The following is a 22,839-nucleotide window of genomic DNA, read 5'->3' on the forward strand; positions in this document are numbered from 1 at the left end:
CAGGGTATTGCGCCGCACCAACCCTTATTTTCGCCAGCATGCACTGAGCACTCAGACGTCTAGACCATGGTTGATGGGGCTTGAGCTTGAGCTGCCGCCACGCTGGGATGATGTGTCAGACCCACCATGGCACCGCCAACGTGGATTGGCGGCGCTCCGGCTGTGCCGTGGCCCGTGGCAAATTCTCAGCCGCGTGGCGTGCGCACCACGCTCGATTTGCACTTTAACCTGGTCTCTCAACTCGGTGAAGACTACTGTCGCCCCTGGTCCTTGTTCGTCGCAATATCTCGGTGCGCTGACGGTACGCTTGAAACGGTCTGGTGAGAGGGTGCACCAGTTCGTCAGGTAGTCGTTGACGTATCTCATTGCTCTTTCCGGCAGATGTCGCGCACGCAGTCTCCCGCGGACGAGCGCACCCCTCTCTTGACGCAAAGGAGGGACGAGGATGCGCTTCCTGCCCCCGACGGCCCCGTCGATGAGGCCACCGGGTTCGATAAGCCGACCGTATCTATCGCTGCTGTGGTGCGTATGCCGGCTGGGTGAATATTTGCCGCGGCATTCCGCTGACCCGGACGTCCTGCAGATGACGCCCCTTATTTTGGGTATCTTCCTCGTCGCGATGGATGTGACAATCGTCACTTCCACATATGCGTCCATTGGCAGCCAGTTCAACCAGCTTCAAAACACGAGTTGGATTGCCACCGCCTACATGCTCTCTATGACCACTTTCCAGTGAGTCAAATAACTGCCTACTTTTGGTCCCTCACTGAATCGGGACAAAGGCCACTGTACGGCAAGGTATAGTACCCTCCATCCTCGCCATTTCAAAACTGACTATGTTACAGCTCAGCGACATTTTTGGGCGCAAAGCTTGCCTTCTCGTGGCGTACACCATATTCGCTACCGGATGTCTCTTCTGTGGCCTCGCGCGCAATATGACCGAGCTCGTCGTCGCACGCGCTCTGGCAGGGGTTGGCGGTGGGGGCATGTCCACGTAGGTGGCTCACTTTTCGCTGCCACCTCTAAATCCTGACGCCGAATTAGTGTCGGGTCCATCATCATGTCTGACGTCGCCACTTTACGGCAACGCGGAACATTACAAGGCGAGTCGCGATACCGCACTGTTTCAAGGAAGTTTCCCCCACTCATGCTCTTATGTCAGGATTTGCAAACATCGCGTTTGCGTCCGGTCAGGCTGTCGGAGCACCACTGGGCGGACTCTTGGTCGACCGTTTCTCCTGGCGCTGGGCCTTCCTCCTCCAAGTCCCGCTCATGCTCCTCGCGATCCTCATCGTCTCCATCTTCTTGCGCCTTCCAAGCCCGCCCTCAAGCGATCTCGACTTCCGCGCGAAGCTCGCGCGCATCGACTTCGCCGGCTCGGGCGCGCTCATCGTCTCCATCTTCACCCTCCTCGTCGGCCTCGACCGCGGCGGGAACGTCGCGTGGTCCGACCGCCTGACGATCGGGGCGCTCGCGTGCGCCGGCGTGTTCTTCGCGCTCTTCGCGCTCGTCGAGCTGCGCTGGGCGCGCGAGCCGTTCGCGCCGAAGCGGATCGTCGCGAACCAGACGCTGCTCGCGAGCTACCTCTGCAACATGTTCGGGAGCGCGGCGGCCGTGTCCACCTTCTTCCTCGCCTCGCTCTACCTCCAGGCGGTGCAGCACGCGAGCGCGAGCACGGTCGGGCTGATGCTCATCCCCGCGATCTTTGGCGGGGTCGCGGGCAGCCTCGGCGCGGGGCTCGTCATGCAGGCGACGGGGAAGTACTACGTGCTCACGATCGTGATGTTCGCCGTCATGCTCTCGGGGAGCTTGGCGGTCGCGCTCGTGACCGGCGTCGTGCCGTACTCTGTCACGGGCCTCATCTACGGTGCGTGCTCCTGGGCTGGATGCATTTGCGCGAGGACTCACCACTCCACCAGGCACCACTGCGACCCAACTTGGCTACGGTAGGCCATGATGTGCAGTCTGACAGAAAGACGGCTGACAAAGCACCGTCGTAGGATCCGGCTTGACGAGTACTCTCATCGCGCTCGTCGCTAACGCCGGCCCGGAGGACCAAGCTATCGCCACCGCGAGCTCATACCTCTTCCGTTCGCTCGGGACCGTCGTGGGTGTCTCCGTCGGGACGACCCTTACCCAAGACGTCCTCCGCTCGAGCCTGCGCAAGCGCCTGACGGGCGAAGACGTCGACGAGGCACGTCGCGATCATCATCTTTCTTGCGCCTGCATTGACATTCGACGCAGATCGTGCGGCGCGTGCGGGAGTCTCTCGCGTACATCGACGAGCTGGAGCCCAGGATGCGCCAGCAGGTCGTCAGTGCCTATCAGGACGGGCTCCAGGCTGCGTTCTGGCTCATCGCCGCGCTGTCAACTGTGACGGTGGTGTGCGCCGTCTTTATTAGGGAGAAGCCGCTGACCCGTTGAAATGACGGCAGAGGTGCGCTGGTTTATTATAGATTGTGGTACTGCTGTCGCTTTCGCTTACATATATGGAGAGCTCCGTTGACATTCGTGGCATTGAAACGGCTGCAACCTATGATACTTGCGAGATAACAATAAAAGGGAGTTTAGAGTCCTTGGATCTTCACGGCAGGCCTTTCGGTCGATAATCTTCGGGCATACCCGGGAACGTCGATTGGTCAGCCAGCCGAACCTTCGCGGAGTCTCCGCGCGCGGCGCTTGTCCCTGGTGGAACTCCAATACTTACAACTCAGACCCGCTCGCAAGGTGAGCATACTTGAGGAAATAACACCATTGGCGTATTCCGCTGCCCAGACACGCTAGAAGCGCTCCATGCAGTGACGCTGTCACATCGCGACACCTGTCACGGGCCACAGTCCGCACCCGCTTGTTTGAGGTGATTAAGGGATGATGGGCCGCGGTCTGTTTCGCTAGCTAATTATCGATTAGGACGCATCGGTGGTGCGTGCATGCCTTCTTCGGTGGCAAATCGGTACCGGGAACATCCAGTGCACGCCCTCCGTCATGCGAGAAGCTATACCAAATTACATGCCGCCCGGGCCACCTTTCAGCAGTCCAGACAAGGTCGAATTTGCCAGCCTAGTGCTCGCTTATACCAAGCTCCTGGTTGCGCATCACCCCCCACGTACTCCTGGCTCGAAACCCCTACCAAGTGGCGGCGGGCGGCATGTCGGGTTACAGCACCCTCTTCCAACACAGCCTCTATATCGCCAATAATATCAGCGCTGTGCTCTACGGTGCGTCAAGTTGCAATTGGGACTTTGAAACGATCGCCTCAGGGGCGAGACTTGGTGCTGATTCCCATGCGCAGGCGTCTACCTCTCTCTTTACTATCTCACTGTCCGCTTCGCCATCGACGACTACCGACGAGCCGGCGCCCAATACGGGCGCTCTCATCGGCTTTTTGTTTGCATCAGCACCGTGTTACTCTTCATGATCACACTCTGGATCGTCGTGAAAGCGATTTTTGGGCAGGAGATGTGGGTAGTGAACGAAAACTATCCTGGGGGTGCGCAGCGGTACTACCTCGACCACACATCTGCATGGTACTACGTGATGCCCGGCTCTGTGTCACTGGTATCCATCAACGCCATCGCCGATGCCTTCTTGGTCGGTCTTCCATCCATTTTCAGTTCCGCGCACTCACCCTGTCGCAGCTGTATCGACTTACCGTGGTCTGGAGCCCCTACAAAGTCGTTCTTATCGTTCCGTCCGTCTTATACATTGCTAGTATAGGCACGTTTACTGTCACTTCCGCACCATCGAGTCATGCAGCTTACGCACTTCTGATCCGCAGCTCTAGGTGTCACGGCGTGCGTTTTATCGGCGAGGGCGAACTTCTTCACGGGGACCGCGTCCAGGGTCGGGGTCGGCTACGTGTCCATGAGCCTGAGCCTGAACGTCTACTGCACCGTGCTCATCTGCGCGCGCATGTGGTGGTTCTCACGCGTAATACGGCACGCACTCGGCCGCCAAATTTCACGCAAGTACTCGGGCGCGGCGTCGATAATCATCGAGAGCATACTCCCGTACACGGTGTTCACGACTGCGTACCTCGTCGCACTCGGCCTCTCGAGTCCGGTGGAGGTGATCTTGTTGGGGCTGCAGGTGTTGTTCTCGGTGAGTGTCTATCTCGAGCACTCCATATTTTCGTTACGAACGGGGAGGTGGAGGAAAACGAGTGGTGTTCCGGGGGTATCATCGGGTTGAACGTACGGGCGTCGGGAGCTGACATGCGTATCCTTGTTTCTCCAATGCAGGTTCTGTCGCCCCAGATGATCATGCTCCGCGTCCTCATCGGTCGTGCGCTTACCGGCCGTGATCCAATAACAGCTACGTTCGGATATGATGATGCTACAGATGCGACCGACCTGCCCTCCGTACTCGAGTCAGCGCCAGGAACGTCGGACCCGGCAGTAGTTTATCTGTCCATTGTGTCGCAGTTCTCGTGCACAAAGTCGTCAGACATGAATGTCTAGATAATAGTACGTGTTACGATGATGTAGTATAATTTCTACGCTAAGTTTCGGTGATTTAATCGAGGACTGTTGGACTCCATCATACGGACGAGTGCCATGGCAAGTTTGGCTCGAGCCGGGAATTCGCGGAGAATGCTGATTAGTCATCCCGGACACCTACATTCGGTCGGCGCTGCACTTTGCCATGAGCCACAATCAGCCATCATAGCAACGCCTCGTTCAGCCGTTATAGTCCACCGAATGCGGGATACCCGTCGTCTCTGAGAAAGCTCGTACTTAGCGTTACGAAGATACTTACAGTACTGGCATGAATACATCATCATCATCAACGCCTCGTTCAGCACAATCCTTGGAAGTTGGTTTGACAAATCGGCCCCGCGAGCGTACAGGCGCCTCGATGCATTGAATCTCACTCCGCGCGCGCAACATCATTCGCCTTAGGGCGCGGACGCCCGAACCCTGGGATGTCTCCCTGAGTCGGATCCGCCCGCCCTTTGCCCGCGTCTCGAGTCCGACCTTTGGTCCTCCGTCCCTCGTTGACTCCTGGAAAGATGATACACCAACGCTAACGCGGTGTGAGTCGCTCAAGGTGAGCTTATTCTTGTCTCTCTCAGACGGGCAACCGGAGCTGAACCCTAGGTCTGAGCAGACAACTCTCTTGGTTCCTGCCGGCGCCCCACTTCACACACAATGCTGTAAACCGCTGCCATTCTGACCCTGGACTAGTAAGCGTGGCCTGACAGTGACGCCTTCCATCACCATGACGTCCGTCACTACCTGTGGTCTCGGGCAGGATTTACCTCCGAGCCCCAAGGCTACTGCGTGTGCCGAGCCACTCGCATCGTCTATTCTACGGCAAACGATTCAGTCGTAAGTACCGCTCCCTCTCGTCTCCAGTGGTACAGTCCGCTCGGTCGAGGCTGAAGCGCGGGCGCATGAACGGAAGCCAGCGCTGACAGTGACTGGCGCTTCCCCCGCAGGTGGACTGCCGCGCAATCGGACTGGTCATAAACCCTCGGGGAGCCCGCATCCTCTTTTACATTCGTCTTCGGCAGCCTCTCATCCTCGCGCTCAATGGCCGACCTGAACGCCGTATTCCAAAACTGTTACTATGTCGGGAACAACTTCAACACCATTCTTTATGGTGCGTGGGCGCATTTTAATGCCTTATCTCCGAACACACACTGACAGCGCGCACCGCGCCTGTGTTGCAATGTTGGCATACAGGCATCGAGCTAATGCTCTACTTTGCGACTGTCTACATTGTCCTCAATGTCAAGGACCAGTCCCGACAATTTCACACCCTCTTTTTGGTCTTCAGCACCGCGCTTCTCTTTCTCATCACTATATTCGTCGCTGTCCAGTCTGTCTTCGGCGAGATGATGTGGATCGTCAACGAGGACTTTCCTGGAGGCTCCGCAGCATATCTCGCCACCCATGCAGATGTCTGGTATCAGACCATGGGAAGCGTCGCAGGCGTTCTGCTCACTGTCCTCAGCGACGCTCTCCTGGTGCGCACCTTTACTCCATCTTGACCTCTCCGCTTCCTCTCACGTTTGTGATCCGGCTTTTCAGCTCTACCGCTGCTACGTCTTCTACGGATCCCACTGGATCGTCGTCTTCCCCGCCCTCATCTACCTCGCCTCCGTTGTGCTCGGCATCCTCACCTGCGTCGTCTCGGGCACGCCCTCGGGCAACTTCTTCGTCGGGCTCGCGTCCCAGATCGCGGTCGCGTACAGCTCCGCGGTCATCAGCCTGAACGTGCTCTGCTCCGGGCTCATCTGCGCGCGCATCCTCTTCTTCGCGCGCCGCGCCGAGGCCGTGCTCGGTCCCGACGCCGCCCGGGCGTACACCGGCACAGCCGCGATCCTCATCGAGTCCGCGCTGCCGTACGCGCTGTTCGGGATCGCGTACGTCGCTGCGCTCGGGGTCGGGAGTCCCGTGGCGATCCTGTTCGAGTCCATTTACGTGATGTTCACGGTGCGTGCCCGTCTGCGAGGGAGGTTCCCGTCAGCCGTTCGCTCACATAACGTGTGCGCGCAGTGCATATCCCCTCAGCTGATCATCCTGCGCATCCTGATGGGCCGCGCGTGGACGCAGAACGCCGCCGCCACTAACGGTTCCACCACTGTGGGCGCCCACTTCTCGTCGACGCCGCCCCAACTATATACCTCAGCGTTTCACGGGTTCACCTTGAGCACTGGCGGGGCAAGCACTAACATGCGGGAGGAGGTCACGAAGGATGACCTCGAAGCTGGGAAGCGGGAATGACGTCATAACATAGGATGACTGGCCTGTGAGGGCGTCCCCCCTCGGGCACATGAAGTTTCGATTTTTTTTCACGCTTCCTTCCTTAGGCATGGTTGCAACGCCGCGACTTTATTGTATGACACTTTATAACGTTCGCTCTGTTGATCCAGCTCTCGTATTCCCGCCTTGAACTTTGGGAGCGGCTCATTCGGTCCGATCATGTGCAAGTGCTGACGACGCTCAGGCGACTAACGGTAAATCTCTCTTTCTTTCGGCTCCAGCTTCTTCCTCCCCCCGCTGTGCACACTGCAATCGCCTCGTCTGTATATGCATTTACGGATCTTTGGTGATAATTCTTCGCTTATCTGTCGAACATGAAGGATCATCTCAGACTTGCAGCGGAAGAAAATCACGTAGCCGGGCGCTCTGGTGATCTATTCATGCGAAGGTGACACGCTGTAATGAACGTTTGACTGCGGACCGGAAGAATAACATGCAACCTTCTCTCGCAGATACATCGATGCCATGGATGCACTCGTCGTCTTGCTGCTCGGCACTTGGACACTTCTGTTCTACCTGGAACAAAGGTAGACTCAGCCCGGTCACCCGGGCTTCCACGCTTTCCATCATCCAGCTCTCCCCTGCCCGCTTGAAATTGGCAACTAGCTTTGTGAAGAGTAAGTTTCACGGCATTGACAGCGACACCAGCGGCAGCGTCCTGATCTGGTCACCAGAGTCTCCCACAGCCGGCGGTATCGGCCATGCAAGCGAGGACAGATGGTTTCCCGCGTTTGACTCCAGGCGCCACCGGGGCCGCTCCGATGGATCGCGAGGCGTCTCATCGCTGATTGTTCCTTGCATCCCACTCACTCGTTGCTCCAGGGATGTACTGCGTTCTGCGTCTTCCCAACGACCGCACCCCTTCAACATTCAGCAGTAAGTCGTCACTTTTGCAAACCACCAGATGCCGGTATTACGCAGGCACACTGGGGGGAGTATGCCCCGGTGCCTTTGCGTATCCCTTCTGGACGTCCCCGTCCCATCCCTTGCGGTACGGGCTCTGATTCGGCGTCGCGCATCACGCCAATCCCACGTTTTCAGCCCGGCGTGCTAGACTCCGCGACAGGCTGCGCAAACTAGCCCTGCACAGGCACTCGCTACCCCTGCCCCGCCTGCCACGCAAGCGCCTCTCGACTGGCCCCCGAACTCCGCGGCGGTGACGGACCCGCCGGTGGCGCCGCGGCTGGCGTCGGCGTGAAAGCAAATGGACACGACGCTCGCCGAGACGATCCAGGACGCGCACATGGGCGTCCACGTCGGCCTCGGGCGGATGCGCGCGCAGTGCGCACTGCGACACGCGCACCACGCACGGTTCGTGGCCGCGCAGCCCACTGAGAAGATCCCAGGCGAACGCGACGCGCACGCCGGGCCTGATCTCGGGAGGATCGCGGTGCAGCTCCAGGAGAGCGAGCGGGATCGGGAGGCACTGGCCCCGGGGCCCAGGCGCGGAGAAAGCTAGCGCAGTACACTCGTCGTGGTCCGTCGACAGAACGCCCGCTCGTCTGCGCTTATTTGTGGGCACGCGTTGCAGTACGTACTGTCGTCGCACAGGAGCTTATGTATGTAGTGACCTGTTGATACAGGGCATTTTCTCACTAGTGATAGCTTATCCACGCCAGCGTCGCATGGGGGAAGGACAGTGACGTGATCACATAGGATGACTATCAGGTGAAGTTTCGCATGTACTTCCTATTTGTTGCCTGGTGTGTGGATCTCAAGCCCGACGTCACCCGGGTCATCGAGGACGACCCGGACCGCGACCGCTGCCCAGGCGTCAGGGTGCCCGAGTCAATGTCAATCGTGACCGGTTGACCACCGATCCCGAGGCGGAGGGCGGATAGTATCCGCCGCACCCGTTGGAGGACGGTGAACGGGGCGGAGGGTCCTGTCGTGCTGCGGGAGCTACGGTCTACTAAGGGATTATAACCGGAGACGTGTCACGGCGGGTGCATGCCCCAGTTACACCCACTCACGCCACCCCATGTACGCGCGTTTGGAGACTCGAATAATGGTTGACACGCAAGAAATGGACATATTTACAAGTCGGGTCGGGTCTGCGTGCAACTAGGAGCGCTATCACCGTCGTCTGCAGGGCACGTTATACATGTCCAAGGGGAACGGTCTCTACACGGGGGTGTCAGAAGCTGCTCGCGGCCGTTCGACAGAGTACACACCTATACGTTTGCTACGCGTATTTCGATTTCGGCTCGGAGCATCATCAGAGCCACATATTCTCCTCGGGAGGAGACGTGGCCGTCGTGGTGTCGCCTACCATGGATGCGTGGTCAAATGAGGTTCCAGGGCGACGTGAGAGCAGAAAACGCTTACCCATGGCGTCTTGAGGAGCCGGGGACGCCGTGACAGACGTGCTGATTCCGGCGATCGCGAAGAGTGCAGAGAAGATCAAGTGAAGGCGCATGTCGGAGAGGTGAACGATGAGGAGTGCGTTCTCAGTTGCGGAACCTGCGAAACGCGGTCCAATATATGCTGCGCCCGTATCGGCGAGCTATCGCCTCATCGATGATGGTCCGAGCCGAGAACGACGTTAGTGTTCTCGAAGTGAGATGTCGGGGAATGGGTGCACATACGGATGCGGCTAGCTGTTACCTTAGAGGCTCTTGGAGCGAGCTAGAAGTCGGATCGCGTGGAACCACGGTGGTTGTGACCCCATTTCTTGACTCTTGCCTTTATGCGGAAGACAGACGTATCCAGAGAGTCTGCACCGAGTGACGAGTAGCGAGGCGGTACGGAGGCGTATGTGTTTTACGCTGACAGGTGCAGATATCATGTGGGATATGGGGGCTAGAGCGTGTCAGCAAAGGAACGGAACATAAACACAATGACAAACATACTCCCACCATAACATCATGTCGTAGTCATCTTCGATCCACCTACGCTTGATCCGTTTATGCGCTCCAAGGGCCTGACGCTACAGTGCTTACCTTACAGGCCCTGCGCGTCGGCAGTCGCGGTTCTTGTGTAAGCGGCGCACCTACCTTGAGACGAACCTAAATTTCCGCTATGAGCGTGAGACGCAACAAATTGGCGGGGATTGGACTTCCTGTACACCCATGGATGCATGTGATACAAAGGAGGACGTCGATGCACGGCGACCAGAGCCAGCGGAATTGCCGCGCCACGCGGAAGTCAGTCGACAGTTGCACTTGATCAGTTCAAGATGAATCGCTGTTAAACGCATCAAGGGCTGTCAATACTGATAACAAAGTGGAACTATACGAGTACATGATGACATACGAGGTGATCCTCAAGCACCAAATGGGGAAGCGTGAAACTTCTTGTGCTCGGAAAACCATTTGAGGACACTCATCTTATGTTATGACGTCATTGAACATTCTCGATTCCGACGGGCGGTATGTGCGGTTGTGGCAACAAAATGATCGAGCCCTTCGCAATGTTGTTCTGCTTCGCACGCGACCTAGCATGGCGCGCGGCATGGTCAGTGTAAGCTCGAAAAAACTGGTTCGTGGAGGAACCCTTACTGTAAGCGTCACAATGTCGACCCCCGCTTAAGCCCTACTCGACGACGTACGTGAATCAAAACGGAGGCGCAGGATCGACGAGGGTCTCGGCCGTTCCTTCGCACGTCGGACGGCGTCGCGCCCGAGAGTCGCACCGTACGGAAGAGTTCCGCGCGCGTATGGGCGGGGAGTAGATCATATTCACGCGGATGACCGCATATGCGTAAGAGACTGAAATCTGAGACGCGATATGTAGAACGAAATTGCTCTTGAATGGTGCCAGTGAGCCAGGAACAACCCTTGGAAGACGTGGCACCGGTAGAGCTGGAAGGAGGAACGGCACAAGGGTAGTGTGGGCCGAGTTACGACGGAGCGGAGGGTGCAAAAAAGGAGGGCGTCGCCGGGGATGGAGCAGGACGCGCTGCCCATGACCTACCACCTATCCTGCCCAGACGAGGAGGTGCACGTGCACGCCGCTTCGGTTTCTCGAGTCGTACTCTGTCGTCGTGCCTCTCTTTGACGATTTAGTGGGGCTGAGGATACACATCTCACGCCAACCTTTCCCACGAGACGTGGCGTGAAGACCGAGGCGAGGTGGAGGTTGGGAGTCGGCGAGAGGGTTTGGAACGGGCATAGCTTCGTAGGCGAGCCCGCGATCCCAAAGACCAGGGTGGAGCGAAGGCGTTGTACTAGCGCCATGTTCATTACCTGGCCATCCGCTGCGTGCGCTCCCGATGGCTCAGTCGACGAGGGAGGGGGTTGGAACGAGAGTGAATATACGTCGGGTCGATGCGAGCGTAGCGGGCGGGCGAGCTCCGGGTGCGTGCTCTGGCCCCCGAGGTCCCGTCGGGGGCTCTGGCCGGGTCACGCAGTGGGTCGTCGCTGAAGAATTTGGAGAGGATGATGAATAAATAGACGGGGGAATACGAGAGAGGACGTGGGTGGTTGGCAGGGAAATTGCGTCGTCAGACAGAGATCAGGGAGCCACTGCGTGGTGAACAAGGCATTGGAGGCTCCGAGTACAGTGCATTAGGACACAGAGCATACACAGGAGCTAAAACGTCATGAGGCTAGTTCTGGAATCGTGACAGTGGTGAGCCTAGGCGTCCGAACGAACGCAGAGCCCCAGTTCTACGCCGGAAAGGGTGTCCTGTTGAATGAGTTTGGTCGTGGAGAGACTAGACTTGAGGTTCGGGGTACGAGGAGCAAGACGCGACGTGGAGCGGGAGAGAAAGACCAGGGCTGAGTGGACGTCGCTCGCAATAGATCAACGATTGTCTTCGCGCGACGGGACTTCTGGATCATCCAGCGACGTCCATGGCATGAAGACGCTTCTCGCTGGCGGTGCACCCGTTGCTACGACAGGAAACGCACCCGCTACAGAGCCAGGGAACGCCTCATATTCGGGCCTGCGGGCGAGCTTGTTCGCAAAAATGCCATGATAAATGCAGGGATCACTCACTTGCTCTATTGCACACTCCCGCTCACCCTCTCCACGAGCTGATAGCACCTGATTGAACGACCATGTAATGACGCCAAGGGAGTACATCCGTTGAAGGAACCTCATTTTGTGGAAGTGTGCGTTGAACGTCCGGGTTTGGAGGGTGCCGGACGGAGACCCGGAATAATGGAGACAACGGTGCTAGTTCCTGAGGGCCAAGAGAGGGAAGCGGAGCTTATGATCAGGAAACGGTCGGATTGAGCTGGCGACGGCATGCGATATGGTAGACGAGTTGTAAGACGAGACCGGTGGTGGGGAATGCAAGCTGAGCTCAACTCCGCTCCGAAAATTGGTCGCAGGGATCGGCGGCGGTCCACGGGCCGGCGGCGCAAGCGCATCGGCCACGTGGCCTGTTGATGCGGTCACCGACTCCGCGCGAAGTTCTCTGTTTCCGCTTTTCACACCATCTTGGGAGCATTTCCTCACCTTTCCGCCTGCAGAGTGCAGTGAACAGCCAAGCCATGGAGATTATGTCTCCAAATGACCTTCTCCACGCCGTCTATTGCATGTACGTCGAAGTACTGACTGGGTCATCTCCATCTTCGACATTCACTGAGTCAGACAACGCCAATAAGAACGTCCTCAAGAACGATATGTCCGCGCTAGATAGTCTGGTACTGGTACATATTGACACCTTCGCATGCCAGGTGAGCGTTGTCCAGCACGAGCCGTCAGGAACTTACCGAACGTCGTGTTTTGGCTCGACCAGGCGTCTAGCCTGCAGTCGGAACCCCGTGGGCATGCGAACTCGAAAGCGTGGACCGATGCCGAGGGGCACGGGAACCGGTGCACCACCGTGTCTTTGCCTGGCACGAGCACCAAACCGTTCGCGACCTGCTCAAGCACCCCTGGCTTCGACCGGAAGGAGAGCTTCTTGACATCGATTGGGCTTTTGTGGTCAACGCCGAGCCGGAAGACGTCAAAGCGGGAACCGGCGGTCATATCGAAGAACGCGCCGGACTCGAGGGCATCGGCGGGCGCGGGGAGGGTGACGGTGAGCTCGCAATCTTCCATTCCGAAGTCGATGGCGCGGAGCTGGACGATCGTGTGTGTCTACGGCAGGTGTTGAGCATTGCGATCGAGTGAACGGTGAAGCCAAACTCACCTCCGGAGTTACATGGAGCCTCCGCTCATGCGGACTGATCCGCCCGAAATCGTTCTCCCAACGATCCCGCTCTCCAAGGGGCGCGAGCCGGTACGCATCTTCTGGAAAGACCTGCGCGGAGAAGCGAGGACGGACGAGGATCGGGTCGATTCGGGACGAGTTGACGCGGCCGCTGGCATAGAGCTCCTTCAGACCGATGTATGGGCTGGCGAACTCGAGCCGGGATATGTCGGCGGGGTCTTGAAATACGGTATAATACGAATGGACGAGATATGCCAGGCCGAGCATATCTATGACGGCGACACTCAAGATGGCGGAGAGGGCCCAGCGTAGCACGGAAGACGGGCCAGCACGCGTATCGTCGCAGTGCGAGACTGCAAAATGGTGAGTGAAAGACGACACGAGACAACAGAAAACTCGCCCAGCATTGTTTCCTGGTCATCTTCGGAAGAGTTGTTGGTGTCTGGCAACAGGTGGATGTATTCGTGGTCGGTACGGGGCATGACGTGAGGGATGGTGAGGAACTCGACCGTCGGTATTTGTGAAATGCAGAGTTTCTCAACTGATTCATTATTGGCAGAGGCCGCGGAGTCTAGATGAATTCCATCTGTCAAAGCCCGAACGAGCGGTTAAGATCATGCCATGGCCCACACGGCTGAAGCTGAAGTCCGAACACATTCGTGGAGCTCGCATGGGAAATGCTTTCTGTAAGCTGTGTTTTGATGCCCACACCAATGGTAAACTTTCCGCGGACTTTCGGGGGCGTTGTCTTTGGGAACCTGACAGGTCCTGATGCTTCCGAGTCCGTGGCAGATGCATCGGAACTGTCTGCACATCACTGCCACTGTGAAATGGGTTCCAAGCGCGCGGCTGCTCGCATGATAAGCCGCCGTTGCGGGGACCAGCGCATCTATCGCTGTTCGAGGAGAGAATAGAGAGAGAATAATAACGTAGGGTTAGCGCGTGTATCGTCACGGAGGGAGACTGCGCGATGGTGAGGGGAAAGTGACCCAAGGAGGCGGATTTCATCCATTGAAGACTTGTTGATGTCCGCAGAACAGCCTATTTCTTGTGGTGCACGTGGGGCGGAGTCGCTCCCAGTGAGTCGCCACGTCCAGACTCACTAGGTGTCACTCTGAGATCATAGACGGGGTATGGGGCAAGTGTTAAGTGAGTCATCCGTGGTCACTGTGAATTATGTAATGCGAGAAATGCGTAATAGTGTCGGGCGCTTGAGAAGCTCTGAATGATACATCGTGCTCTAGAATAAATTTCCGGGAGCTGACCTGATGTTGCATAGGGAATTAATATGGGAAAACGGGTACAAATAGCACATTGATTGGACGCGAGACTTAAAAGAGCGAGCGTGTTCGATCATCCACAGCATCTCGCACCCAGACACCACTCACCATAAGAACACAGCTCAACATGCAGTTCTCCGCTCTCTCTCTCTCCATGGTTGTCTGCCTTGTCGCCCTCGTCGCAGCGACTATGGCCCCCGGTGCTGTCGCGGCTCCGCATGGAAATGGCTGTCTGCAAAATGGTATGTCGAGTCCATATTCCCGACGCGTGCGTTTGTGTGTGCTGAGGTCAGTGCGTGCAGATGGCGTAGATGTATTCGCGGAGGCAGAGGCCGGGACCGCGTACATCGAGAACCGGTGCCTTTAGATGTTGCAAAGGTAGAGTATTCCATGCTCGCATTTGGATCGTGTACTCATGACTACCACAGTCGAACCGAACAGGAGTACACATGATAGGGGGATCGCGGTGTGTGATGTCGACCTGGTTGTAACATGAATGAAATTTGTCTTACCTTTGAATGAATTGAGGGAAATGCTACGGTGTAGGATAGAGTGGAATATCGGCGTGGAGCAGAGTTGCACACTTTTCACACTAGAGGAGTTGAAGGAGACCGAATGCACGGGCCATGGGGGGTTGCCGTGCTAACATGTCCGTCTTGAGCGGCTCCTGATGTTGAAGAAGGAAACGATGACACGAGTTTATCATGGCTGTTATGAGTTACACTTGACGAGTGTGAATAACAAGTTGCGAACGTTGCCACCTGCAGCCCCCACGGAAGAACGTCATTCTCACGGTGAAGCGCACCAGTTCGGGCCCGTCCTGCTGGGTCATCTGTTCCGCCGACTGCCTCCAGCGTCTGCACCGATGCTGATACCGTTCTGCCAGATTGTCTAACGAAGAGCTGACAACTCACTTCCGACTCTCACCCGGATGCTTCTAGCGCTCCAGCAGATCATGATCGCAGTGCGCATCGACAGCACTCGGCGGATGCATTCAAGGTCTTCGGACGTGGCCAGGGCGCCGCCGGGAGTTTTGCTGTATCGGGCTGGTGGGTGCGATGAGTGCCTGGATTATGGGAGCCCATACTATATGAAAGCATAGATCACGAGAACATACTTGTAAGTTTGATGAAAAACTGCTCCAGGAACTGACCGCGCGAATAGGGGAGGCTTTCTTCTTATTCGGCACCGCGCACACTGCGATCATGGTGAGTACTGCCCGGGTTCTCTCCAGCTCCAGACCCTCATCATAGCACGCTCTGGCGCTGGCGTTTTTGTCCGTCTGTGAATACGTGGAAACATTTCAATGTACAGCATCCCGGAACTTTTGTATCCGACCCTCTGGAGAGCCTACTTCCTCAAAACCTACTACACTCCACCTCTCTTGCCTCGTCGTCTCCTTCCACGCCTCTAGGCTCTCTCTCCCCAGAACACAAACGCTTCCCGGCGACGACGCCATGTCCGACTACAACTCCATCTTCCAGCATGCCTGGTACAACAGCAACAACCTGAACGCGGTCATGTACGGTGCGTAGCGTATCACTACTCGAGCACCGACGCATGGAGCCGACCCGCCCGCGGGCGTGCAGGAATTTATCTCTGCCTCAACGTCCTCACCATCCACTTTGCCCTCCGAGGCCGCCGCCGGGCGTCCCAGAAAGACCCGCGCTCAAACATGCTCTTTATCGCGTTCAGCGTATTCTTGCTCGTTTTCATCACCATGTGGGGGTGTATCCATAGCGTCTTCTCAGAGCTGATGTGGATTACGAATGCCAATTACCCCGGTGGGTCCGGTAAATACTGGATGGACTTCGCCTCCGTATGGTACCAGGGGCTGGCCATCTCAGCATCAGTCACGATTATCGCTGGCACCGACGCATTCCTGGTGAGGCTCCTGTCCAACTCATTCATCGTGATCGGCGTGCATTGAACTGTGCTGACGGTGTGATACCAGGTGTACCGACTGTATGTCGTCTGGGGGTTCAATAAGCCAATAGTCGCCGTGCCTTGTGTTCTGTACCTCGCAAGCGTCGGTACGTTTGCCCTTTGTTCTCTCGCTCCCAATACCTATATCAAGCCAACCCGTGTGCGATCTATAGCCCTCGGCATCTGCACGGCCGTCTCCTCGGCACTTCCAGACGCTGTGTTCTTCAACGGGACCTCCGCCCGAATCGCGCTGGCCTACTCTGCGGTCAGCATGGCCCTCAATGTGCTGTGTACCACCTTCATCTGCGCACGCATGATATGGATGGCTCGAGAGATGGGAGACCTGCTCGGTGCCGACGTCACTCGCACTTACACCACCGCCGTGGCGGTCATCATCGAGAGCATGCTCCCGTACACGATCGCAGCCGTGGGCTACCTCGTCACTCTGGGCGTGCACAGCCCGCTCGCGATATTTTTCCTGTCGCCGTACGTGATGTTCTCGGTGAGTGCGCTCCCGTCCGTTTCGAAGTCTCGGAAGCAGCCTTAACGTTGTCCCGACAGGTACTCTCTCCGCAGATGATCATGCTCCGCGTCCTTATGGGTCGCGGCATCTCAGCGGAGACAAACACGAAGGGCGTGAGCAGCGTGCGCTTCCGCGGTACCGGTGCTCCGGACACGCGGATGACCTCGGATGAGACTGAGGAGGGGTCGGCGGCGGCGATGGAACACACAGCCATCCAGCTACCTAGCCTATCTAAGTCTTCGCTACCCCAGACCAAGTTGACGCAGATAATGTAGTTCCAGTGTTTCCATATGTCTCACTACATGCCCATTCGCTGAACCTTCTCTATCCTATATATGTATATACATGTCAATCACCACGCACTCGATCCAACACACAGACACTTTACGTTGGCGCACTTTTGGCGTATGAAAGGAAGGCCCAAGAAGTAATAAATGAAGTTTCGAAGTATGTGGGACCTACATAAGGGCTATGCGAATGATGGTGATCCGAAAATGGTTCAAATACCCATTGATACGTATTGCTCACCTTCGTTCCTATCACTCACTCCCTCTAAGATGCTCTGGAAGTCTCTACGCCCTATCGCCCTACTCACTCTCGTATGCGTCACCTTCCTCGCGAATCGGTCGCTTATTCGCTCTATCAAGAAATCACTCGCTCAACGACCACGACCACTTTCCCGTTTCAGTAAGTGCGGTGTCTGCACGAGAGAGCTCCTTCTAACAACACACTCAAGCATTCGTCGAGGAAGACGTCCCCGAGCGCCTCCATGTCGCCAACGCACGCCCGCACGTCCTGATGCGCACCGAGGAGTCTGCGCACTACAACATCACCTCCCCAAACGCCTACCTCGAGTGGCTCTACACCGCCACGCCCGCGGACCAGGGAAACGTCCACCTCGGAACCTCGCACCGCGTCTTCAACATCAACATGTTTCACCAGCTCCACTGCCTTCGCGCCATGCGCACGGCGCTGGCCGAAGAAGACGAGCTGAGCGCGGCGAGCACGCACCACATGGAGCACTGCCTCGCGATATTGAAGGACCACACGCTGTGCGCGGCGGACGCCAGTCTCGAGCCGGGAGAGCCGTTCAGCAGGAACTTTGCGACCGAGCGGGAGTGGGGCGAGATGAGGTGCTTGGACGTCGAGGCGTACTATGCGACGATGCGGGCCCACTGGACGGAGTGGCTCACCGTAGTCCGGGCTTCAGACATTGGCCCTGTGCCCTGGGCCGGTCCGGTACGTGACTAGACGTAGGGCATCTATAGAAGATGCAGGGGCATTGACAAACTTTCAGTCCTTCGCGGGACGCGCGATAACTTCGATTTGGAATGAACGAGGTCCGACCGAGTTGCCCGATCGAAGCCTCACGGGGTCAGAGCGGGACGGAACACTGTCCAACAGAGTTCGCCCTCAGAACATACCGGCTCCATGTAGAGGAAGTATGAGGTGGAGATGTGTTTCCTGGAATTGATGATATGTGTGGTGTGTTCCTGGCGGAAGATAATTGGAGCAGACGAAGGATGGCCGAGCGCGTTGGGCGTCAAGAGTCCGTCACACGGGATCTTGTTCCCACGCGGGCTGCCAGACCAGTCTTCCAACTGTCGTCTCCGACGTCTCCCTTCTGCTATCACGCATCGCTGTCGCTCGGAGAGACAACGCCGAAATCAAGACGTACACCGGTGAGCACCGCATATAACGACGGTATATTAGGTTCGAGCGCTCGCACACGTCACAGAAGAGCCTGAACGACAGTGTTCTCGCCTTCGAGCCCGCCGAGGGCTGTGAACTATCATAAGCGGGAATACTTATCTGTTTCCACGCATATCTGTGACTCGGTGCTTCCTCATTTACTAGCAAGATTAGCAGCTGATGAATTTCTTGCCACAAACGGGGCGAGAATAACGTGAGTACACCCCAGCTTGACTGGTACATGCACAATCCTCGAGGTCAGCTCGAAGAATAGAACCCCGCGATTTTACCTTCGTGCATGGAGCGGTCCCTTCCAATATGAAATAAGCGACCCCAGAACGTATCCACACGCATACTTACAACTTGTCGCTGGCCCTTGCGGCCGCAGCTGCATAGCCCGTCGGAACTTCTGGCCGTGTTCGTACACATCGTGTACGTACGCAGCAGGCATTCGTGCGCATGCTAAGTATACCAGTTACGTATCATCGAGGGGTTATCTTTCACCCACTTTACTGGGAATCATTGGAACATCTTCTCTACACCATGCGTACTCATGCGATGCTCTTCTAAGGCCGCGATGTCAGTACGAGACCGGTCATAGGAGTCTCCGAGCCTCCGATGCTGTCAAGTATCGTGGTTCTGATTGAGAATACGGTTCAAACACAAGAAGTGCAGGTGCCTATTTGAGTACCCTTCGAAGCGCATCAATTTACAGTATATTTCGCTCTAACATGGCCTATATCACAGTATCAATCGCCGCCTCAGCTCCGACAGCGCCATCTCCAGCGCTCTCGTCATACGCACACCACTCCGTGGCATTCACGCGGTAAGATATGAATCAGAGCTCTTACCCTATCTTCTGGACTGGACTTCATTGTCTTCCAATCCACAGTAACTCCATCCATCGCTGTACATGCACAGACGTACTCTCCTCTCTCGGGGGGCACTTGAATACTACCTCGCAGCTGCATGCGTCGCACTCATTGTGCTGAACGTTGCTCTCAAGATCGGCGCCATTGTGCTCGTGCAACGGACACAGTCCCAGGATGTCCACGCCCATCGTACGCTCATCATGTTACTCTCCAACTCACATTGCGCTCAACAAATGCTCTTCAGCGGAGACCGGCTGGTCCGTTCCTCTCGCCAGCGGTGAAGTGGCCCTCGACACCGGAGCGTGGACGCGCTACACGCTGCACGATCCCGAGCCGTGGGCACCGCTCTTCCCCGGCGGCGGTGTCGTCCACCTCGGACCGTCGCGCGCGCCGTACACGGTCGCGATGATGCACCAGCTGCGCTGTATGGACGCGCTCCGGCACGAGTTCACGCGCCCGCGGGTCGAGCGCGACTGGGCGGTGGCGCAGCACTGCTTGAACTACTTGCGGCAGGCGGCGCGGTGCCGAGGGGACACGCACCTTGATGGCTACCAGTACGCGAGCAAGCCGAGGGCGGTAGACACGAATCCGGTCAGGCGGTGCCGAGACTGGAGGGCGGTGTACGAGAAGGTAGAACAGATTCAGAGGGAACACGCGCTGTGGATGCAGGAGCATGATACAGCGAGAGAGGAGGGACCGCGGCGCGTTCCGTGAAGTTTGGTTTACATCTTGTCACAATATAATAGTGTGTTTTTGCACAGAAAGTGGCGCATTAATGACGCGTTTGACGCGTTTGAGACCTCGTTTGCCTCACATACTGAACAAGAACGTGTTCATCATGAGGAGGCATATTGGCGCTCATAGGCTCTCCATTTGAGTTCATCGCTCATTGCCGCTCTCGCGCCGACTGCCGTGCTTCTCTGCCAGCGGACGGATATATGCCCGCTCCCCCTCGTTGCACTGCTACAACCAGCCTCTTCCACTATGACCTCGCCGCCGCTTATCGTCGCGTTCACTGCAAGTGTGGCGTTTTTGGTGTGGCGCTTTGCGCGCACCGTCTTCGCTCCCGGGAATTCAGTAGAACAACTTCCGGGACCGCCGCCGCAGTCATGGGCAAAGGGCATGTCGAATAGTACTCTCTTGTACCCATCTGACACGCTTTTCCAGGAAACATGGGTCAAATATTCCACTACAACGCCTGGGAGTACATTCGGAACTTGTCCGAGACCTACGGCCCAATATGCTGTGTGCACAGCTTCTTTGGCGTTTGTTCATATCAAATTCCTTCCGCTATCTGTACTGATGCAGAAGCGTAGACGAAGGCAATCCTCAACTATGATGTGAAGGTGATGCATGCGGTATACATCAAGGACAAGGAGACATGGCATAGGAGCCGGCTGGGGCTACAGTAAGTCTCCGTCGTTCTGTGATGGACTCTTCTGGCTCACTTCCTCAATTGCAGGACGGGAATGGCGTGCCTCGGCCCGGGTCTCCTCTCAACACAAGGCGATACTCACAGACGTCAGCGCAAGATGCTCAACTCCGTCTTCTCCGCGCAGTACATGCGCGGCCTCACTCCCTTCTTTTACGAAGTCGCCGGCAAGGTGCGTTTGGGATCTCCAGTCCGCGTGCTGGACATCCGCTTACCTGGCATTATTTTGCAGCTAGAATCCTCAATGGCCGCGCGAGTCAACACAGGGGACGAGCAACTCGATGTCGTGGGGTGGATGGGTCGCGCTGCGCTCGAACTCATCGGCCAAGGCGCGCTGGGGCACAGCTTCGACCCGCTCGTCGTGGACTCGAAGAACGCGTTCACCGACACTGTGAAGTCATTCTTGTGATTCCCACTTCATCCTCGTCTTTCTCTTCCCCGCTGACGCATATACTCTGCAGCCCGTCTATGGCCGACATCAGATATGCGTTCGCGCTCCTCACGATGGCCGGAGGGGCGCGAGGGCCGCGCTGGCTGCGCAGACTGATTGTGCGGGCGTGGCCTGATCCCGCGGTGCAGCGCATGCGACGCCACACCGAAGTCATGTCTGAATTCGGGAGCAGGTTGATCGCGGAGAAGAGGGCGGCGATCGAGCGCGGAGACGACGCGCTGTTGCACCAAATCGGGGAAGGGAAGGACGTGATGAGCATCTTGCGTAGGTGTTCACTTCATTTATACTTCCAGCGGCGACAACGCTGACGGCCGTCAAGTGCGCGAGAACACGGCTGCGTCTGCGGAAGACCGGCTTCCAGACGAGGAGCTGCTCGCTCAGATATCGTACGCTCTGCTCCACTCCCCGCGTTGCGCTTTCCCGGAGAACTGATGCTTCCATTGCCGTAGAACGTTCATCCTGGCGGGTGTAGACACGACGTCCAACGCGCTCGCACGGGTGCTTGAAGTCCTGTCTCTTCATCCAGAGGCTCAAGAGAGGCTCAGGAGCGAGATCTTGGAGGCTCGCACACAGTACGGTCGAGAGATTCCATACGACGAACTGAACGCGTTGCCGTATCTGGACGCGGTCTGCAGAGAAACCTTGCGGTTGTGAGTGGTCGTGATTGCTGGTTTCTCAGACGCACTGATTCTGCAATTTGCAGGTACTCCCCGGTTACATTCTCCACACGAGAGTGAGTGCACGATTGGATGTCTCATAACTTATGCTTACACCTCGTATTCAACAGGGCGACGAAAGAGACCGTCCTTCCGCTGAGCGAACCTGTGAACGGTCTCGACCACATCGTCGTACCGAAGGGTACGATGGTCATCACGAATATCGCCGCTTGTAACACTCAAAAGGCCCTCTGGGGCGAGGACGCGTACGAGTGGAATCCAGACAGGTGGCTGAAGCCGCTCCCTGTCGCGCTCGATGAAGCTCGTATTCCTGGGATCTACGCGAACTCGTACGTCCCAAGGATCTTTTGCCTCCTCATACGAGGCATTAATCTCTCTGCAGCTTCACGTTTTCTGGCGGCGCGTACTCGTGCATGTACGTGCGCTCGTCTCTGAGACATTCCTTGAGCGTCATGGATTCTAACCCCCATTGATTTTAGCGGGCTCAAGTTTTCGCAGCTTGAGATGAGTGCGTACACGGAGCTTCTCTTGTTTGCGCTTTCTCACCTACATTTATGCGCTTAGAGGTAGTCCTGTCCACACTCGTCGCCGCATTCCGCTTCGAGCCTGGCACCAAGAAGTACGTCTGGAACCTCGCGGTCGTCGCTTATCCGGCCGCCCACGTCGGAGACAAGGACCCGGAGATGATGCTCAAGGTCAATCCAGTAAAGGTTTCGTAGGGTTCTCATCGGGAGGTGACAATTGGAACTCCGCCGTGTACTACTTGTCGAGCTTCTGTTGGAGGAGCATGTTATATATTTGCGCTGTGTGCGGAAATCTGTTGACCACGCGTATCACTGCTCCCTATGGAGGTAGTAGGGCGCCCATACGGCCTCCGTGTCTCGTAGACGCCATTAAAATCTAGAAATTATGAAGGACCGTCGTCGCGCCGTCAACGTCTTGCGTCACTACGCCATCACCTCTAGTCCTGCCCTCTCCCACCCCATCCACGATGTCCTTGCGCCGCATCCGCATCCCCGGGGATGTGCACCCACTTGGCGTTTCGCTCCCCTAGATGCACGCTCTTCGACCTCCTCCGCCCTCCCCTCTGGCTCCTCTTCCAACCCGGTG

General features: G+C 57.0%; 10 protein-coding genes across 10 annotated transcripts; 9 read left to right on the forward strand and 1 right to left on the reverse strand.

The window, feature by feature from the left end:
• Window positions 1–381: 381 nt before the first annotated feature.
• Window positions 382–2,424, forward strand: BXZ73DRAFT_89680 (MFS general substrate transporter; the record flags this gene model as incomplete). The annotated part of the gene is made up of 9 exons (XM_048025360.1): window positions 382–522; window positions 584–732; window positions 783–798; window positions 846–994; window positions 1,045–1,103; window positions 1,163–1,867; window positions 1,920–1,946; window positions 2,001–2,194; window positions 2,245–2,424. The coding sequence occupies 9 exons, from the start codon at window positions 382–384 to the stop codon at window positions 2,422–2,424; spliced, it is 1,620 nt and encodes a 539-aa protein (XP_047878488.1).
• A 724-nt stretch (window positions 2,425–3,148) lies between these two features.
• On the forward strand, window positions 3,149–4,460 carry BXZ73DRAFT_100869 (uncharacterized protein; the record flags this gene model as incomplete). The annotated part of the gene is made up of 5 exons (XM_048014708.1): window positions 3,149–3,218; window positions 3,293–3,591; window positions 3,639–3,711; window positions 3,779–4,101; window positions 4,242–4,460. 5 exons carry the CDS (start codon window positions 3,149–3,151, stop codon window positions 4,458–4,460), a joined length of 984 nt encoding a protein of 327 aa, XP_047878489.1.
• A 1,074-nt stretch (window positions 4,461–5,534) lies between these two features.
• Window positions 5,535–6,731, forward strand: BXZ73DRAFT_46071 (uncharacterized protein; the record flags this gene model as incomplete). Its single annotated transcript, XM_048019627.1, has 4 exons — window positions 5,535–5,604; window positions 5,688–5,971; window positions 6,036–6,440; window positions 6,504–6,731. 4 exons carry the CDS (start codon window positions 5,535–5,537, stop codon window positions 6,729–6,731), a joined length of 987 nt encoding a protein of 328 aa, XP_047878490.1.
• Window positions 6,732–10,106: 3,375 nt separating this feature from the next.
• On the forward strand, window positions 10,107–11,495 carry BXZ73DRAFT_77127 (uncharacterized protein; the record flags this gene model as incomplete). The annotated part of the gene is made up of 5 exons (XM_048022595.1): window positions 10,107–10,232; window positions 10,506–10,531; window positions 10,778–11,068; window positions 11,165–11,186; window positions 11,283–11,495. The coding sequence occupies 5 exons, from the start codon at window positions 10,107–10,109 to the stop codon at window positions 11,493–11,495; spliced, it is 678 nt and encodes a 225-aa protein (XP_047878491.1).
• Window positions 11,496–12,352: 857 nt separating this feature from the next.
• On the reverse strand, window positions 12,353–13,143 carry BXZ73DRAFT_100872 (uncharacterized protein; the record flags this gene model as incomplete). The annotated part of the gene is made up of 3 exons (XM_048014709.1): window positions 12,353–12,384; window positions 12,434–12,803; window positions 12,856–13,143. 3 exons carry the CDS (start codon window positions 13,141–13,143, stop codon window positions 12,353–12,355), a joined length of 690 nt encoding a protein of 229 aa, XP_047878492.1.
• A 1,140-nt stretch (window positions 13,144–14,283) lies between these two features.
• BXZ73DRAFT_100873 (uncharacterized protein) lies at window positions 14,284–14,523 on the forward strand (the record flags this gene model as incomplete). The annotated part of the gene is made up of 2 exons (XM_048014710.1): window positions 14,284–14,398; window positions 14,459–14,523. 2 exons carry the CDS (start codon window positions 14,284–14,286, stop codon window positions 14,521–14,523), a joined length of 180 nt encoding a protein of 59 aa, XP_047878493.1.
• A 1,090-nt stretch (window positions 14,524–15,613) lies between these two features.
• On the forward strand, window positions 15,614–16,880 carry BXZ73DRAFT_45963 (uncharacterized protein; the record flags this gene model as incomplete). Its single annotated transcript, XM_048019604.1, has 5 exons — window positions 15,614–15,683; window positions 15,746–16,041; window positions 16,111–16,189; window positions 16,256–16,584; window positions 16,644–16,880. 5 exons carry the CDS (start codon window positions 15,614–15,616, stop codon window positions 16,878–16,880), a joined length of 1,011 nt encoding a protein of 336 aa, XP_047878494.1.
• Window positions 16,881–17,162: 282 nt separating this feature from the next.
• BXZ73DRAFT_46073 (uncharacterized protein) lies at window positions 17,163–17,856 on the forward strand (the record flags this gene model as incomplete). The annotated part of the gene is made up of 2 exons (XM_048019628.1): window positions 17,163–17,292; window positions 17,342–17,856. The coding sequence occupies 2 exons, from the start codon at window positions 17,163–17,165 to the stop codon at window positions 17,854–17,856; spliced, it is 645 nt and encodes a 214-aa protein (XP_047878495.1).
• Window positions 17,857–19,210: 1,354 nt separating this feature from the next.
• Window positions 19,211–19,883, forward strand: BXZ73DRAFT_46104 (uncharacterized protein; the record flags this gene model as incomplete). The annotated part of the gene is made up of 2 exons (XM_048019632.1): window positions 19,211–19,358; window positions 19,414–19,883. 2 exons carry the CDS (start codon window positions 19,211–19,213, stop codon window positions 19,881–19,883), a joined length of 618 nt encoding a protein of 205 aa, XP_047878496.1.
• Window positions 19,884–20,153: 270 nt separating this feature from the next.
• Window positions 20,154–22,448, forward strand: BXZ73DRAFT_100876 (cytochrome P450; the record flags this gene model as incomplete). The annotated part of the gene is made up of 13 exons (XM_048014711.1): window positions 20,154–20,301; window positions 20,337–20,434; window positions 20,486–20,577; window positions 20,632–20,773; window positions 20,834–21,006; window positions 21,063–21,316; window positions 21,372–21,438; window positions 21,502–21,702; window positions 21,756–21,785; window positions 21,840–22,058; window positions 22,112–22,144; window positions 22,209–22,237; window positions 22,294–22,448. The coding sequence occupies 13 exons, from the start codon at window positions 20,154–20,156 to the stop codon at window positions 22,446–22,448; spliced, it is 1,641 nt and encodes a 546-aa protein (XP_047878497.1).
• Window positions 22,449–22,839: the final 391 nt, after the last annotated feature.

The sequence above is a fragment of the Epithele typhae genome (genome assembly GCF_022376455.1).
Source record: "Epithele typhae strain CBS 203.58 chromosome Unknown BXZ73scaffold_20, whole genome shotgun sequence".
NCBI classification, from domain to species: domain Eukaryota; kingdom Fungi; phylum Basidiomycota; class Agaricomycetes; order Polyporales; family Epitheliaceae; genus Epithele; species Epithele typhae.